General features: G+C 31.8%; 1 protein-coding gene across 1 annotated transcript; it reads right to left on the bottom strand.

The window, feature by feature from the left end:
- Positions 1 to 5,329: 5,329 nt before the first annotated feature.
- LOC136217222 (uncharacterized) lies at positions 5,330 to 6,657 on the bottom strand. The gene is made up of 2 exons (XM_066003817.1): positions 6,435 to 6,657; positions 5,330 to 6,304 (listed from the first exon to the last, which is right to left on the bottom strand). Exons 1-2 carry the CDS (start codon positions 6,495 to 6,497, stop codon positions 5,711 to 5,713), a joined length of 657 nt encoding a protein of 218 aa, XP_065859889.1. The 5' UTR covers positions 6,498 to 6,657; the 3' UTR covers positions 5,330 to 5,710.
- Between the last annotated feature and the right edge of the window lie 12,282 nt (positions 6,658 to 18,939).

Below are 18,939 nucleotides of genomic sequence, written 5' to 3'. Positions count from 1 at the left end.
ATGTGAAATGAGCAAGCAGAGTCTAGGATCCACCCTTGTCCAGATCTAGCACCATCGTCGGACACGGCATAGACTTCGCAATCTACTTCATCTTTAGCAACACTGGCGTCGGCATGATTGTCTTCTTTATGAACCTTTTCTTTATTTTTCTTCTGTAGCTTGAAACATTCAGCTTTGATGTGCCCTTTCTTTTTACAGTAATTGCATGTCACATTACTGTATCTAGATTTTGATTTTGATCTCGATCGATTGTTGTTGTTGCTGATTCTGGGATCCTTTGTAGAAGATCTCCCTCTAACAACCAGACTTTCTGCAGGGCCATTTCTATCACCAGAAAGCTCTTTGTCTATTAGATCTTTTGAAAATAGACACCCTTTAACCTCATCTACAGTTAGAGTGCTTTTACTGTAGATCATGGTCTCTCGGAAATTTTTGAAAGACGGCGGTAAAGACCGTAACAACATAAGAGCTTTATCTTCTTCTTCATATTTAATATCTAAATTTTCCAGATCCAGCAAAATTGAACTGAAATTATCAAGGTGTGACTTTAGGGATGTACCTCCGCCATATTGAGCATGTGAAGACGATGTTTCACAACAAGCTTGCTGGTGAGGTTTTTGGACATGTAGAGAGACTCAAGTGTCTCCCATAAGCCTTTAGGAGTCTTCTCATGGATGACTTCACGCAGAACCTCGTTTGACAAGCATAACTGAATGGCAGCTAGAGCTTTCTCCTCCATTTCTTGTTTCTTCTCCTTTGTTACCGTGGGAGGTAACTCGTCTGCTAACACCTTGCTCAATCCGTTTTGTGTCAAAATAGCTTTCATCTTGACTTGCCATAAGGCAAAGCTGATAGTATGATCATACTTCTCGATATCAAATTTTGTTGTCGCCATGGTAGATCCCAAAATAAATATTAATTGGCTCTGATACCAATTTGTTAGGGAAAACCCCGCAGCGGAACGAAATATTTAATTTGGGTAAATAAATTGACAACAAAATAAAAGAAGAACAATAAAGTAAATGACACAAGGATTTACGTGGTTCGGCGGTGTGCCTAGTCCACGGGCGAAGGAGACCGAAAATTATTCCACTAGAGAGACAAAAGTGGTACAAAAGAATGGAGAAAATAACACTCAAAACCCTTAACCCCAATACACCCAAAACCTCACAATTCTCTCTTAGAGAATATCACTCAAAACTAGCAATCTAATATCAATTGCTAGGATGCCCAAAACCTATGCCAATGCATGGTATTTATAGGCAAATTTTGGAGTGTGAATACAAAGAAAAATAATGTGTGAACAAAGGGAAAGAAAAGGGATAAATGTGAACTTTGACAAATTTAATTGGTGTTCAAAGTTCAACATGGTTTGAATTGAAATTCAAAGTATTCATATTAATTTCAAAGCATTCATACACATTGAATTTGACAAATTCATTCTATATAAATAGAACTCAAATGATATGTTTTCTCACGAACGAATACGATTGTACACTGACAGACACGACTATTCACGTACGAACACGACTGTTCACGATGGACACCACTATTTATGAAATGAAGTATTTATTGATATTTAAATTAATATATAATTTTATTCAAAATTTTCCAACAAAATATACCCAAAACTTCAATTACTATAGATAAAGAAATCAACACACTTTAATCATATATTAATATATGGATATTCATAGGAGGCGCATTAAAATTCATAGAGTCATTAGCTTCCAATATTGATAAATTTAATTTTTTTTCAATTATGTAATTTAAAATCTAAGCAAATTATGTTGAAGGCTCTAATAGAGTTAGGACTCGAATCCGACTGTCTGGTCCAAATGGTTCTGATACCATGTTATAGAACCAATTGAACTAAAAACTCAAACTTATAGATAAAAGTCCACTCATTATTTCTCTCTAACTCTGCTCTCTGCTCTATCTCTTGCAATCGCTTATTACATTTAGTCGTTCTCTTACCGACTTAATCATCAGCAGTGGCGGAACTTGAATATAAAATTAAGGGGGGCCATATCAAACAATGAAATAAAAAAAATAAAAATTCTATTTAAATAATTAAACAAAAATTTAGAAAGGGTAAACTATCCATACACCATTCAAAATAATAATGCGTTTTTAAGATTAAAGTGATGTTCGGCGGTTTTAGCACATTGAATCAACTCCTAAATAACAATAGCACATTCAATTTAGGTTTTATATTGATTTACCCCTCAATTTCAGATTATACAAAATTGATAATAATAAAAAAGAATGGAAGTAGAACAATTAAAGAAACCTGTTGAGAAGAAGAACTGAAGAAGCAAAACTGCTTACATCTCGCACAGGCGGTCCAGAGAGGCGGAAGATTCGAGAGGCACACTTCTTGTTGTACTCCAAAGGAAGAGAATTCAAAATTAGAAAGCAAAAGTAAGAAAAAGGTAAAGTAGAGGTGATTAGGGAAATAAACTATATTTTAATTTTTTTTTTGATTCTTTAGGTGTTTGTTTGCGGCTGATAAAAGAGTGGGACCCTACATTATTACTAGATACCATATATAAATGGTTTGCCTTATAAATTAAATATAAATAAATGACTAATTGTATAAATTCTAAATACATAAATAGAAATATATAATATATATAAGCTGATTTTTTTTGACATTTTTTTTTCCAGGGAGGGCCATGGCCCTCCCTTGCCTCTTGAATCTTCCGCCATTGATCATCAGAGTGTTTTTCAGAGACTGCTCCCGATGCAGGTACTGAAATCCATACCCTCCAGGAATCCATTGATCCCAACATATCATCAGTTAGTATAATTTTTTTTAAGTGTACTCATGTTTACGAAAATCAAATATAGTCTGTTTTAAGCTAATTTCTATTTTTGAATAAATAACTTCTCATTTAATGCTATAATTAAAGGTTGAATTTTGAGAGAATGAGAGAAAAACTATATGTTCTTTAACTTTGGCATCAAAGTGCCTTTGGAAGAAAAATTATTTTATAACTGTAACACATTTCTGCATCTGTATCAATGTAAAGGAGCATCAACGATTACCCTAAAATTATTAATCTTATTATTAATACATTCATCAAAGCAACCTAAATGATCACCATAAGGTTATTACTCCTATAATTAATACATTCATCAAATGAACATTCTCATTGAGTTAATCATGATTGGGTTTAGTCACAGTTAAGACTCATCAGCCCTCTATCCGGATATACTTAGTAAGAATCGAACTTGAGATCACTTCCCACAAACTCAGCCTGCATTGCCAATAGAGTTACAACTCGTAGGTAAATATTATTAGTCTCGTAATTAATACCACAATCACCCTAAGGTTATTAATCTTAGGATTAATATCTTTACCATAGGAAAGTCCATCCTCACCTTAGAGTTATTAATCTCACCATTAATACCATCAAGCTCTCATTTATTGATCTTGTGATTAAAAATATTGTTTTGTTTAGAATTACAACAATAGAAATATACACTCTTTGCTCGGGCCTTGTAAAATAATATATAGTAACTCCCTATTTGTTTGCCGGAAAATATTTTTCTAATTTTCTGATGTTTGTTTGCTTATGAAAATTTTAAGTTAATCAACAAGGAAACTTAGGAAGAAAGTTGGAAAAGTAAATATTTCCTAAATTTTGGTAACTTTACTCTATTTCTTATCCTTCTAAAAATAGTAATCACCCACAATTTCTTCTCGTTCTTTAGTGCTGTCATCAAACACCAAAAAATATTTTATTTTCGAACATAAAAAAAATTTCTTACCCAAAATTTTCTAAAACATAATTTTTGACAAATAAATGGGGTTTAATTAAATTAGTTACTCTGAAATAAAAGAAAATGGAAGAATGTTGTTCAGGAATCAGAAACACTTTTGGCCCAGTAAGCATTGCATTGGGTATGACCATTCCTAGTCCTATATCTTTGTGGCCCAACAACTCTTATATGCATAAATCCCATTTTTGTGTACTGATTTTTACATGGAAATGAAAATTATATAGCACAATAATATTATTTATTTTTTTATTAATGGTGGTGGTTTAATTTTTAATATGTCAAAAGTATAAATTTTTTTTTAAATGTCAAATAACTTTTTAATTGATGAAATAGCGTCAAAAAATAATAAGAGGAGCTTTTTTAACTGTCATAGTATCTTTTTTACTTGATATAATTTCAATAACTGATTGACAAAATTATAGATAAGTTAATACCTAGAAAATTTAAGATAATCTGTTAATTACATTTATGTTGTCCATTTTCAGGAATTTTCACATGCATCTTAATGTGCAAGTGAATTTGCTCATTCACCGTTAAATATAGGCTTATTAAATCTAAGCTTTAGGATGCTTTAAATCTCAACCTTAGGATTCTAATAATCCTAGATCTAACGGTGAATGAGCAAATTCTACATGCTCGTTAAGGTGCATGTGATCAAGACTGATTTCCATTTATAGTATATTTAGTTATTGAAATTATCAAAAGTTAAATAGTTATAACAAATGTCAAACAATGAAGGTTTTGTAATTACAAAACAAAAACAAAGAATCATGCCAATAAAGAGACGCAAAATGTTTATATTTAATCACAAATTGAAATTCAGAAATGAATTTCTAATTTTTTAAAGTTTATGTTTGTAAAAGTTTTTTTATTCCCTAAACAAAATATACAAATTCCGTTTAGCAAATTTAGATTAATCAAAGAATTAATTAAAAAATCTCGTCAATGTATCCTGCAGAACTTAAAGGTAAATTAATAAATTAGTAGTAGTTTGTCTTAAGATTATAGAAAATAATAAATCACGAGCAAGATAAAATAGATAATTGCACCGATTTGGTGACCGTCTCACAGGGTACAAAAAAATTACTGAGGCGAACTCTGATCGTATGTGAATGTATCACCGGAAGCAAAACAATAGCAGCAAAAAACAGATTGCTTAGAAAAAAAATTCAGAGAAATCTATTTGTTCTGTTTAATAGACAAAAGAACAGAGACTCATAACATATAGGATCGTCGAATTCCACAAATTGAATGCAATTCAATTTAAATTCGTAACCACTGAATTAATTATATTAATTCTAATTTGAATGCAATTTAATTCGTAATTAATTTGATATTGTATTTGACTATTGCAACTCAATTAAATGGACAAATTATAAGAATTTCAATTCATAACCACTGAATTAAGTATATTAATTCTAATTTAAATGCAATTCAACATAAAATTAAATTTGTATTTGACTGTTGCAATTCAATTAGATGTACATCTCAAAACGGCCACCTTTATGAATGAATATCTCATTCATTTTGAACGTGTAATATACTATTAGAAAGCTCTCATGTAAGAGAATATGTTTATATGTTTACGGAAAAAACATCATTTAAATTACTATTTTAACCCTGTGTATATAAGACTCAAAACTGATGAAAAATTAACATGTTCTCTTAAAATTTCCAACAGAATTTTCACACAACTTGGTCAAAATTAAAAATATTCACAATAGTTTGATTATCCAATATTTACGCAATGAAAATTGATAGTAATACTAATAATTAATTAAAAACGAAATGAACTCCTTATTCCCGATTCTTTCCCTTTAACCAGAAACACCTGGTTTTAAAGAGAAAACTGCTCACACCCATAGTTTTCCATCCCAACAATGAACCAATGGATGATCATTGCAATTACGATCAACACCACTCATCCGCGAAACACGTGTTCCTCACCAGATTTCTGATCTACAAACTTAATCCAACGGCTAGGACAGCTCCTCGAACACGCAACTCCACCATTAATTTCAACATGCGCAACATCCAATCCTTTCCCCACTGGCAAAAACACTGATCTAACGACACGTGTCCCTTTAGCAAGGGCCCCAAGCCACCTGAACCCAGATAAAGAGCTTTGATAAGCGTTCTTGCGTACCAACACAGCGCCTTTATGGCTCAATTTAGCAAACCTCAAAACCCTAACAAAATCTCTCCGTTTACAATCCACCACCAGAAAATCTACTCCGGTGAGCGTAGCCATAATCTCCTCCGCTTCCCCTACCATCACCTCCGTCTTCGCTGAAACACCGGCTCGTTGTACGGATTTCACGTACTCCGATCTTGAGCGTTCGTCGGGGACTAAGCAGACGTGTCTACCGTGAGTGTAACGAGCGGCGAGGGATAGTGCGACGCTGGTGGCCAATGGATCGCCGTGAGTCCAGGATTCGACTATCAGAGTAGAGTTCCAGCCGGCGGCCATGGCGGAAAGGAGCTCAGGTACGCCCGATTCTTTGAAATTCCCGCACTGCAATTGAAAAAGAAATTGAGATTTACGAATTAGTAGCGAATATAGATAAATTGAAATTGAAATTGAAATCGAAATCGAAGAAAAAAAATAGAAAATGAATAGAGAAATTAAGAAAAAGAGGAATTACGGATTGAACGGTGTGTAAGTAAGCTTTAAGAGCAGTATCTGGAGACCAAATCATGTTCTTCATGGTGGAGGAACATGGAGGTTGAAGAAGGAGTGGGAGTAATAGAAAATGGTGGCTGTTAAATGGATTTTATAGAGTTATTGTTTGTTTTTTGTGCCACCGTTGACATTTGCTGCCACCTGCAATTCCCATTTATTAGCCTCGTGTGTCTCCAAATTTTATTTTTCTTCCCAACATGTTTATTTTTATTTTTAAATTTTAGGCGAAGGTATAAATTTTGTTCTATTATTACGAGGGAGGAGCGAATTTGGATTTTACTATTGAACTTAACATTTAGCTTAGGATTTATTAAGCCTTCGTTTTGGAGTTTAGAGGTTAACGGGATTAGAGTTAAATGAGCTAATAGAATGGAAAGAGAAATTATAGAAATGAACGTTAAAAATTAACTTTGTTTGTGTGTTTATAGAATGTAAATTAAAAGTTTAATTTCGTTTGGGAGTTCAAATATACAAGGGAATAAATACAGAGATAATTTTTTTAATGAATTTTACGTTACTTCCATTAACCCATAATTTGGAGGTTAGAGTTTGGAGGTTAAAGAAAGTAAACATTTAGGAGGCGTTTGGATCGCATAAGGGTAAGGGAATGCAATCAAGAAAGGGAAACAAGGAGAAAAGAATCGAATAACCCTAAATTCTCTTATCTGTTTGCTTCAGTTCCACAAAGGGAATGATATACTTGTGGCGGTTTGGTTCAAATGAGATAATAAAGCAAAGTTGTGTTTTAACAACAATTTTTCTGCATACATGTATCTCTATTAATAAAATATAGAAATTAAAATTGAAAGATGATGAAATAGAGGAAATTAAAATAAAATTAATCAACGAAAATGCATAAACATTATATTTTAAAAAGAAAATAATTATTTTTAAATAATTAAAACTATATATTAAAATCGAATAATATGATAAAAGAAAAAATTTGGTCAAAATTATTTTTCAGGTAAAATAGTAAAAATAAATAAGTACATGGATCAAAAGTGAAATTAATTTAAGAATAAAAAATATAAATAAATAAATACAAAGATTAAAACAAAAATAAAAAAGTAAAATTTAGTCAAAAGTATTTTTGGAGCAAAAAAAAATATACAAGTATAAATAACAAAAGTGAAATTAATTCAAGGATAAAAATGTAAAAACAAAAAACTATATGAACCAAAAAAAACAAAATAGTAGAATAGTAGAATTTTATAAGGAGTTAGAAGTTCAAGTTAGTAAGAGAGGGAAAAAGAATAGAAAATCTTATTTGTGCCATGCTTTGAGGGATTGCCCGAATATTAGAAAGGTTTGGGAAGGGGTCCTTCCTCACCACATCCTTCCTTCCTTTATGGGGTTCTCTGATATTGACTGGTTCTCTGAAGGCGTTAATGGGAATTTGTTGGCCAGTATGGAGCACGGGGCTATTCTCTTCGCTATTATTTGTCACCAAATGTGGAAATGGAGGAATGAAGAGTTATTTGCTGAGAAGACTGTCTTTATTCCTGACCTCCGGTTTTACTTCTCGAAAAAACTCTCTGTTATTACAAAGAGTTTTGAAGGAGAGCCCCTGGTTCACCCCTCTCCGGTTAAAGAGGTCCAGTTAGTTGGTTGGAGGAAGCCCAGGGAAGGGGTTGTCAAGTTGAATACGGATGGCTCCTGCCTTAGTAATGGCAGAATTGCTGCTGGTGGCGCCTGGCTGGCTGGGTTTACCCATAACTTAGGTACGGGCTCCTCCTTTACTGCAGAGCTCTGGGGGATCTTGTCTGGCATTAAACTCGCCATTCGCATGGGTGTTAAAAGACTTTCGGTGGAGTCTGACAATTTGGAGGCTATCAACAGGATTTCGGATAGACATGCTGTTTGTCTTAAGAGTCAGAATCTCATTAAAGCCATCTTGAGGCTTCGTCCTGCCTTCGATTCTCTTACCTTCTCCCATATTTATAGGGAGCAAAACCGCGTGGCGGATCGCTTGGCAGCTGCTGGGCATGGGGGGATGTTAGGTGTTTCTACCCTTTCCGTTCCTCCTTCTTTTCTGTTACCTTCTCTTCTTGAGGATAGGATTGGGGTCAGTCTTCCTAGACTGATCCCGGGTTAGGTTTTTGTTTGTTTGTTTTTTTTCTTCCCTTCTTACCAAAAAAAAAAAGAGAGAATGTTTTTAACTCTATGAGAATAGAGACTTTGAATAATTACTTGTTTTAAAATGAGAATAATGTGTCGGATGTAGTTTATGGACTCTAAAAGGTTAAAGATGAAATTAATTTCAGTTCACATGAAAAAAAAAACAATTGACTATAGATACATATTTTTAAAAAGCATAAAATTTAAAATAAAAATTGTTTAGTAAAAGCTTTATTTTATGAATTATATATATTATTTGTATACGTATTTAATGAATTATTATTTTATATTTTCAGTGGATCTCAATAAATTTATTTTAAATTATTATCTTATATATTTAGCGATGTTATTATTTTATCTCATTGGCCTAAGTCGGGACCAAAGAAAATTATTATTTAATCAAAGTTATTTATTTATCGAATATTCATTTCTCGGGCCTTTATTGTACATAATATAAAATTTAGATTAAAGGATCAGAGCTTTTCCATTTAATCTTTTTTCTTTTTAAAAGAGGAGTCCGAACTCAAAACCTTCCTACATCTCTGATCATTCAAATTAATTTTCAAACCAACTTAATTTTCTAAATTCTAGATTAAAGGATTAGAGCTTTTCCATTCCAAGTTATGTTTTTTTTTAAGAGAATGGGTTGGACATCTTTAATCATTCAAATTAATTTTGCAGTAAGAAATTGATTTTTATACTTTTGAATTGTAATTTGTTTGATGAAAAATAGATAAAAAAATTTAAATACAGCTAAGATATAGACATCATCACTGTAATTGATCTAAAAAGCTTTGGATCCGTTTGTTTTATTTACTGTTTCCTGTTTTTCCAATAAAAAACAGGGATTTTTTAGTTTTATGAAAGATTACTTTTCAGGTATAAAAAGCAAACGGAAAGTTAGTAATCAAACATTAAAATTCTTCATTTTGAAGTGAATGTAAACAGGAATATGAAAATTAACAACCAAATAATCTCTTGATATGTTTTTAACATTTGGGAATATAGACATCCACTATACTGAATTTTTGAACTGATTGATTGTTAAAACCATAGTATTTGAAAACCATAGTATTGGTGTCAGTCCGCACCTGTATCTGAAACAATAAACCGTACCAATTCAAGGATGTATTTATAGCCATTTATTTCTAACAATGTGGCATCCTTGTCAACATTCATAACCTTATCTCATTGTCTTTGCTGCCTCCTTAATTTCTTCTCTTCCCATTCAATTAAAAAACAAAAAGAAAAATATATATTTTTTGTTTCAAAAATTCATGGCCACCTCTTACATAATTGGCATAAATCCAAAAAGCTTATGTACTTTATTTGTAGGAGCCATGTTGCATGTAGATTTAAAGTTGTCTTGACTTATATGGAATTATTTTAATAAATCGAAATGTCAAAACTTCAACCTTCAATTTTTTGGTTAAAAAACTCCCATCAAATCAAAATAACCTTAAAAAGTTAAAAGTGAATGAATATAATTTAAGAACAATTTATATATATTATCTTTTACAAGAATAAGAGACTTTGTTCTGTTTCCAGACTTAAATATTATGTTTGATGATCTCATTAAAGAAAAGTCAAATATTTATATAAATGAAATAATAAAAAATTTCAATAAAAATATATGGTTAAGAAGTGGGATAAATTGTATTGATTGTTACTGAAGCTCGAAATGTTTTAAATCTATTCAATAAAGTTGTTGATTTTTTTTTTTTTTATAGAACTACTAAATACAAGGTCGATTGAAACATTTTATGGTTCTAGACAAAATAAGAAATAAGGGGTTCTTAATAAAAAAAAAACTGTTTTTAGAAGTTTAAAATAAAAAATTAGGCCATTTTAGATTTAAAATAGGGTCAAATACATGAATATCATAATTAAGTACAAAATTACAACTAAGTCATACCACCAAACTTAATTCTTAATATATCATTATTCTCTATATATTATGATTTTACACAATAATTTAAAAATTCTAGACTCAAATTCATAAATCATAAACTCTATAAAATATATTCTAGACTTCTAATTTATAAATTTCAATCCTTAAAATATATTAAAAGTACTGATTTTACTAGTTTGATATAATCCAAAATGATGATTTGACATAGTTGTAAATAGTTTTTAAAATATGAATTTCTATGTAATTTTTTCTTTAAAATATCACATTATTTGGTCTTGTTTTAGGTCTGAATATGTATAATAACTACATTTATAACCAAAAAAAAAAAAATTACTATATATATAGAATAAAAAATCGGACCCTTTAGGTCCTGGATGGCCGCACTCTCGACTTATGACTAGGGCTCGCCTCACTGAATATCACATTTAATATGATAATTTGTAGACAAAAAATTATCAGTGTGACATAGTATACAAGTGAGTTTATCAGCCAGGTAAATAATAAAGTAAATTTTCAAAAAATATCATGGTTTAAGATGTGCCGTATCACAAATGCGTGGTTGTTACACATTTACTACATCAGTTGTAAAAGTCATATATGTCTCGTATCGCAATAATATATCTATAGATGCATACTGATATTATTTAATTGGATTAACATTCTGTAACATTTTGTACAGAAATTGAGGGTAAATTACACCCATGGCCACAAATCTTTACACATTTAACATTATGGCCACTGAACTTCAATTCTTAATAGTATGGCCAATGAACTTTACCTTTTTTAACACCGGTGGCCACTCAACGCCTCAAAACGACCATTGACAGTCTGAAAATAAAAAATTTGAAGATTTAATGATATTCTAAGGAACTTTAATTCTTGAAAATTTTTGTTTTGAGGTCATTTAGGTGGTGTTTGGTTAAGAGAGAGAGAGTGAATTTTTAGATAGAAAAAGCTCCAAAAAAGGTGGTTTTCGAAAATAAAAAATGTGATTTCATGGTAAATATCGTTCTAAACAACTTTAACTCTTGAATATTTTCATTTTGAGGTCGTTAACGGTCATTTTGAAGATTTGGTTAAAGTTGAGTGGCCACCGGTGTTAAAAAGTGTAAAGTTTAATGGTCATATTGTTAAGAATTGAAGTTCAGTGGTCCAATGTTAAATTGATGAGAATAATTGTTTTATTGAAATATGAATTTAAGTATTTTTATTAAAAGAAAAAAGAAAAAATTAAAATTTGCTTACTTTTATAAAAAAAAATACCCGAGATTTTAATGATGGTCGGTTTTTTTTTTTTCCTTAAAAAAAAATCTAAGTATATAGTACTATTTTTCAATAAATATACAAATATATATTAAGCATCCTAGTGACGTGGAACACATGCCCTACTTGCAATTTGCAAAGATTACAATTTGCCTACCATACGTACTACAACTTATGTCCCTATTTTATAACATTTTAAGCATAAGAATCTTGAAATATATTAGTATTAGAATTTAGAAGGTCCACGTTTAAATCCTTAATCTATGCTCGGTTTTATCTTAATTTACAAATCCCAATTAATTTTAATTCTATAATGCAAGTTGGAGTTTGAATTACACTTTAAATTAATATGTTCTATTAAATTTACTTGGGGAAGTGGAGGTAAAGAATTATATAATTTTTTTGGCAAATGGATCTCGGACGGAAAGAGCTTTGTGGTCGCTATGCGGTACCAGCGACCCTTTTACCAAGGGAGTAAAATCCGTTATTAATCCGTCTGTAACGTTGGTTTCAAACGGAATTTGATGGATCACCGACAGAATATTCCACTGGTTGTCGAGAAATATAGTTTAAAAAATAGTGAATAAAGTTCATGGATAATTTTTATATATATATATATATATATATCCCTATTTAAATTTGATTATTTATAATTTTTAAATATGAATTATGTCACGCACAAGATTTTATATGTTAAATTTTTTTTAGGAAAAGAACCGATATATTAAGTAGAAGAAACATCGTCCTTACAAAGACATAAAAGCAAAAAATCAGAAATAATGAAAAAAACTAAAGCAATTAGCATTAAAACGGACTGTACGAGCCATGACATGGATTGTACCGTTTGCTAACCATGGAACAAAAGTCACAGAAACATCTTGCCGATTTAATAAAATGACGCGGATATCCTCAATCACACCACCTACTTTCGAAAGATCCCGAGTAGGAGATGAAAGACTGTCAACCATACTTTTTGCATCGGTTTTAAATTGTATATTAGAGTAAGTAACTCTAACAACCAATGAATACTATCGTGAAGGGTCATTGCTTCAACCAATTTGGATGTTATAATCCTTGAAGCAAACGAACTGAAACATGAAAGAAAATCCTCATCGTTGTCCCGAATAACCTTTCCTATACCAAACTCGTGGACGTCAGAAAAGATGGCTGCATCAACATTGCATTTGACGCTGCCCAATCATGGTTTTTCCCACCTAGCTGCCGCTAGCACCTGTCGTGCAACCACCAAAATGGCAGTTGAAAACTCCCCCAACCTCACCTCCCGCTAATCCGAGACAAAGCACAACGCGTCCAAACCTGCAACTGCTGGAGTATGAAGCTTCGTCTGCCACAACACTCCATTCCATTGCTGCCAAATTGCCTAAAGGACAGCAGTCGCTCGACTCGCCATATTCAACACTGCCGTTGTGAATACTCTAGAGCCCAGTCTTCAATCCAATACCATTCAGCACCCGTGGCATCCATTCTGGCCTCCGACCAGCATGCAGTCGCGTACCCGCACCGAGGAAACATGTGCCATCCATACTCGATGTCCACATAGTAGATCAGATAAGCGTCAAACGTCCTGACATGCCTTTGGATCAACCTAGGTCTCAATGGCAATAATTTGGAGCACAATTTCCACATAAGAAAATTAATCTGATGGGGACGTCAAGCATCCATTAACGTCGCCATCTTGCCTGCACTAAATTTCCCGACCTCGCACTTGCAAGTAAATGGTATCCCAATTTAGAAGAATAAATGCCATTCTTGGTAAAGTGCTAGATCAACACATCCTCCATCTCAGACAAGGGAACTACCATATTATTAATTATCGAGACATCGAGGATAGAAACCAAGCCATCAATTTGCCCAAGTCCCAAATTCACGAACCCAGGATAAATAGATCAGGAAAAATGCATCTTTATTAACCGAAGTGCAACTGGACTTTAACCGGTGATTCGAATCATGAAGCAACCATGGCTCTTTCCATATAGGAATCGAATTCCGAATCTAGCTATTTTATGGAGAATATTGACTAATGTTTGTGGGGAATTCTTTGGGAAAGGCCACAAGAAATAAGTATTAATAAGTATAATAGAAATGAAAATCATAAATTATATATTGAAACTGTGAAATTTTTTAAGCGGAATACAATCGAATCTAGCACATAGAAAGAGTATAAACTAGTTAATAAGGTAAAAAGGAAAAAGATTCAACTCTTAGGACTAGCTAATCGGATTCAAAGTCGTCGCTTCGGATTTGGAGGTGGAACTTTCTAGCTCGGGGAGAGAGGATGAAACCGTAACTTCGTTAGGATGATGGAGGAATTTTGCAACAACCAAGCTCTCAATGTATGGAACTTTTATTGCATAAAATTTAAATGCCTAATTGGGTGCCAACACTTTTATTTATACAAAAATCAAACTTCGGGTACAATCATAATTTTATATTGTTATGGTCATAGTTCACACTTATCTGAAGAATTGTTCCACACGGCGTGTGTTAGTGTGACATACTGTGTAGACTTGGCTGTGGCCGCAGGAGATGTTTTCCCACTTGTATTGGAGCTGAACTTGACTTGTGAGAATGTCTCACACGGCGTGTGGAACACATGACACACTATGTGGCCCCGTGTCTGTATTTGGCCATTTAGAATTATTTCTGTGCAAGATTTATTCATGTGAATAAATCCCACACGACGTGTGGAACATGTGACATGTGACATGTCGTGTGGGTTGTCTTTAACTGGGGGGACAGGTAGTTGATCTTAGGTCAAAGTTCTCTCCGCATCTTATCCTGGTCACACGACTATGGATATGTCACACACCGTATATTATCTTTTGGTCTACAATTGATGTTCTTTTTTTTGCTCAATTGTCCCTCGTGTTCATTCTTTCAATCTGTAAAATACGAGCATAAAACCCGAGGTTAATCAAATTATTTATTTATAATAAAATAAGAGTTAAAACGACCAAAATTAATTAGAGGTGTACAAATTATTTTTTATGTTGATTTATTGAAAAATGCATGATTTTAAATATGAAAGTTAACTTTTTGCTCGAAAATAAACTGTAAATTACCCAAAATATATGGATAAAACCTCAGTATCAGAGGAGTTATGTTAAAAAAAAAAAAACTTCATTGGATGTCATGTTCCTTCATCTAGTGCATCAAATCTATATGTAATTAAGCAGCCAAGCCAATCAGAGTTCTTTGTGTAATATGAAGTACCATTGTAATCATCCCTATCATGTATAGTTTCGCCCCTTGCCATCATGGGCGGAACTAGGGGGATTAGCTGTCGGAAATTGATAGAATTTGTTTTCTAAACCTACTTAAATTGTTGTCCGCAGAACGAAATGCAAAGGGGAGGAAGACTAGTTTGAAGAGGCATCAAAACTAAGTTGAAGATGATTCATATGTATTTTTTATTTTTTTAAAAGAACTTCAAAATGGTGTGTATGACTTAGTTAACTAAAACAGTAAATCTTTCCAAAAAATAAAAACTACTAAAAAAGTAAGATAAAATATTGCTCAATTGATCATTAATGCCCATTTGTTTCTATTTTATGAAATTATTTTTTTATCTTTAATTCTAAATAGAAAATAAAAAGTGTTTGATAAAATTTCAAAACAATTAATTTTTCAAAAAATGAACTAACATCTATTATCTATCAACAATAAATAGCAAATAGTTAATGATAATACTAAACAATAAATAGAAACAAGTAAATCAAACAGACCCTTAATGTAATTTAGTGGGAAATGATAATTGATTTTTGTAAGTTAATTTAATGCCTAATACATCACCAACTCTCTGAACTTGTCTAAAATAGTAGATTGACTTCCTGAACTTTGCAAGTGTCTCACTAGTTCGCTAAACTTGCTTATTTCGTATCACCAGCTCCCTAAACTTGTCCATAAAAGTATGTTAGCTCTCTGAACTTTGCAAGTGTCTCATCAACTCTCCAAACTTGCTTATTCTGTAACAACTAAATACAAAAACTTATTAAACCTAAATTTTAAAAATACGTCTTCATCTATTCGAGATGTAATTTTTCACTTCTCCTACCTTTCAACCTATTATAAGAGTTAGTGTTATAAGTTTGAGTGATTGAATGGATGAAGATCGAGAGTTAGTATTATGGTTTTTGTATTTAACTGCTACAGAATAAGCAAGTTTGAGGAGTTGGTAAGACACTTGCAACGTTCAGGGACTTATTCTATTTTTATGGACAACTTTAGTGTGCTGGTGATATAAAATAAGCAAGTGTAGGAAGTCAATCTACTATTTTGGACAAGTTTAGGAAGCTGGTAATGTATTACGCCTTAATTTAATGATCAATTGTAAAACTTATAATATGATTGTAATTAAGTAATTAATTTGATGAAAGTGATCAAATTTCACTTTTTTTTTTGTGTGTAAATCTAGTTTAATTTTGAAATTTTTTATAGTAATACAAAAATATTGATTCTAACTCGCTCTAATGATAACATATATTATATATATAATTAAAAAATTATTGGCTAAGTTTGATTTAATAAAAAGAGATTTTTTTTGCACACGCGTAAAATTGTTCTTATCAAATTGTACTTACCGATGCTCTTATCATGAGACAATTTATTAATTTCACTTGAACGGTCATCGAACTTTTTTTTTAAGTGGTTAACCGATCTGAAAGTGGATAAACCGATATGATCTAAACTTTTTGTAAAAAATAAATATAAAATTAAACATTAAAAATAATGTTTATTTCATTAAAAACAAATTATTATTCTTAAATAAATAATAAAATATAGTTCGAATGTTTGACAAATTTATGCATTATGGTTGGGTACTAGTTGCTTGACTGCCGTACGTACTGTATTTTTAATCGTACCCTTAGCGTGCTCAACTTCAAAAAACTATGTTAATAAATACAAGTCAATACCTCTCAACTTGAAATATTAAACGGGCGAGTATTTTAAAGATACAACTTCTATTCATTTTTATTTGTTTGACAGGTTGTTCAAAAAGTTTGATTGATCCCCTGAACTTTTAAAGTGTTCAGATAGTCTCATCAACTTATATAAAATATTCAATTAGCTTTCTAAACTTACATAAAATGTAATCAAATGATCACTCAGTTGCAAAAAAGTAAGTTAAATACGGAAGATGTATTCCATGTATCTTAGAATATTATTACATAATTAAAAAATAGATTAAAAATGAAGTTATTATTTGCTCAATTATACAACTTGTCTTCTCTAATATTAGAACAGTATACCCCGATTTTGGTCGTTTTACTTTTCTGAAGACTCGTGCAATACATCTTTCTCATTTAACTTACTTTTTTTTTGCAACTGAGTGATCAATTGATTACATTTTACGCAAGTTCAGGGGGCTAACTGAATATTTTATACAAGTTGAGGGGACTATTGGAACACTTTAAAAGTTCGGAGGGATCAATCAAGCTTTTTGGACAAGTTCAGGGGGCAAATGATGTATTAAGCCTTTTTTTACAATTAAAACTAATTTCAAACTTGTTAGTAATTTATACATAGGGGCGGATACATGGTCCGGACCCCTCCGGCCGTCGGAAACTACCATGACCATGAGTAGTTTCGGTTCATCTGTTTCCACAAAATTTGAGGTTGTGGTGGTTCCAGCCCCCTAATTCCAAGAAATTTAGATCATGTGTTGAATTAGCACCTCAAAATTGGTCCAGATCCTGTTAGACGCTCTCTAAATCGAAAATTCCAAATTTTTTGGACTGCCCTCTCCAAAATTCTTTTTTTTTGATTGTTGAGACTCTCTAAATCTAAAATTCTAATTTTTTAGTTCGTCAGAGCCTCCTTAAATCCAAAATTTTAAATTTTTTTTTGACCTGTTAGGCCTTCTTAAATCCAAACTTAAATCGGAATTTTTCTACTAGACCATTTTTTTTACATGGTAAGAATTTTAAACATAATGTAGCTTAATTTTGCAAAGTTTTATATTGGTACTTAAAAATTGGTTCTTGACCACTCAAATGATAACATGTATATATACGGAAAAAATTTGAACAAGTTCGATTTAGAAAAAAAAAAGTACACACCACGTGTAAAATTGACCCCAACCGAACAATCTTGCATTCGTTATTGTTTGTAGAGAACGAAACAATTAATTAGATTATGTACAAATTTTATCCATATTGTTATTGAGTGAAATTTGAGTTAGCATTTTATGTACAAAACAATCCAATTTCAAGTCTCATTAATAAAGATGAGTTTTTGTTTCATGTGCAATTTTATATTTTGGTATCCTTCAACCTCTAGCATTTTTACCACCCAATAAGGTTTTTCTGTTACCGAAAAAAACTTATCCTCCGTTAATGACGTTGAAATAGTATCGTCTGGTGAATCTCAGACTTAAATTTGTATTATTTTATACGTATATACTAAATTTGATTTCCCCCCAATAACTATATAACTAAATTTGTAACTCATGGTAACTAGAAAGTCTCCATTAATGCCTCATTAATGGCGGTTACTGATCTTTATTCAAGTATGACTGTTAGCTCATTAATGGGTTATTATCTGCCTTTATTAACGTCAGTTTTCTCATTGGGAGTTAGCTCTGCCACTCTGTGGGCGTACCGAGGCTTGATGGGCGGATCTCCCAAGGCATTTGACCATCTGAGGCGTGTTGAGGAATCTATAGATCCGCCGCCTCTATGTTTTGCTTCATACGCCATCTCTTTAGCGGTCCTCCTTATCCGCATTCGTTTGGTTAATTACTCTTTTGATCCCGTGAATAATATCTGGATGTTATCATAGTATAATCAATCAATTTTAAATTTAATTTTAATAAAATCATTTCAATTAGTTCATGTATAACAACTCGTTGAAATGTTATACACTAGAAAGCAGTTGATTATATACCAATTAAGTACTATATGAGAAAAAAATGTAATTTATTTATAAAAAAAATTATGACTTAAAGATCTTGTGTGATTTATCTGAAGTTTGATGTTGTTGTTTGTTATTACTATTTGCTGTTGGAAAAACAGAGATTCCATGTTAAAAAACAAAAAACTACTTTTTACGTATAAAAAGACAGATAATAGTTCCCTAATCAAACACATAAAAGTTTCATTTTTAATATAAAAATGCAAATATGGAAAAAAAATGAAGTAAACAAACACCCATA

The sequence above is a fragment of the Euphorbia lathyris genome, chromosome 2, assembly GCF_963576675.1.
Source record: "Euphorbia lathyris chromosome 2, ddEupLath1.1, whole genome shotgun sequence".
Taxonomy (NCBI): Eukaryota; Viridiplantae; Streptophyta; class Magnoliopsida; order Malpighiales; family Euphorbiaceae; genus Euphorbia; species Euphorbia lathyris.
Note: the sequence above shows the minus strand (reverse complement) of the source record. Positions and strands in the feature narration are given on the sequence as shown.

What these genes read in the sequence shown, in the direction of transcription:
- LOC136217222 (XM_066003817.1), bottom strand. Translation starts at nt 6,497, where the DNA reads ATGAAGAACATGATTTGGTCTCCAGATACTGCTCTTAAAGCTTACTTA. An exon ending in ACTTACACACCGTTCAATCC is followed by an intron (nt 6,305 to 6,434) that starts GTAATTCCTCTT and finishes TTTCAATTGCAG; the next exon opens with TGCGGGAATTTCAAAGAATC.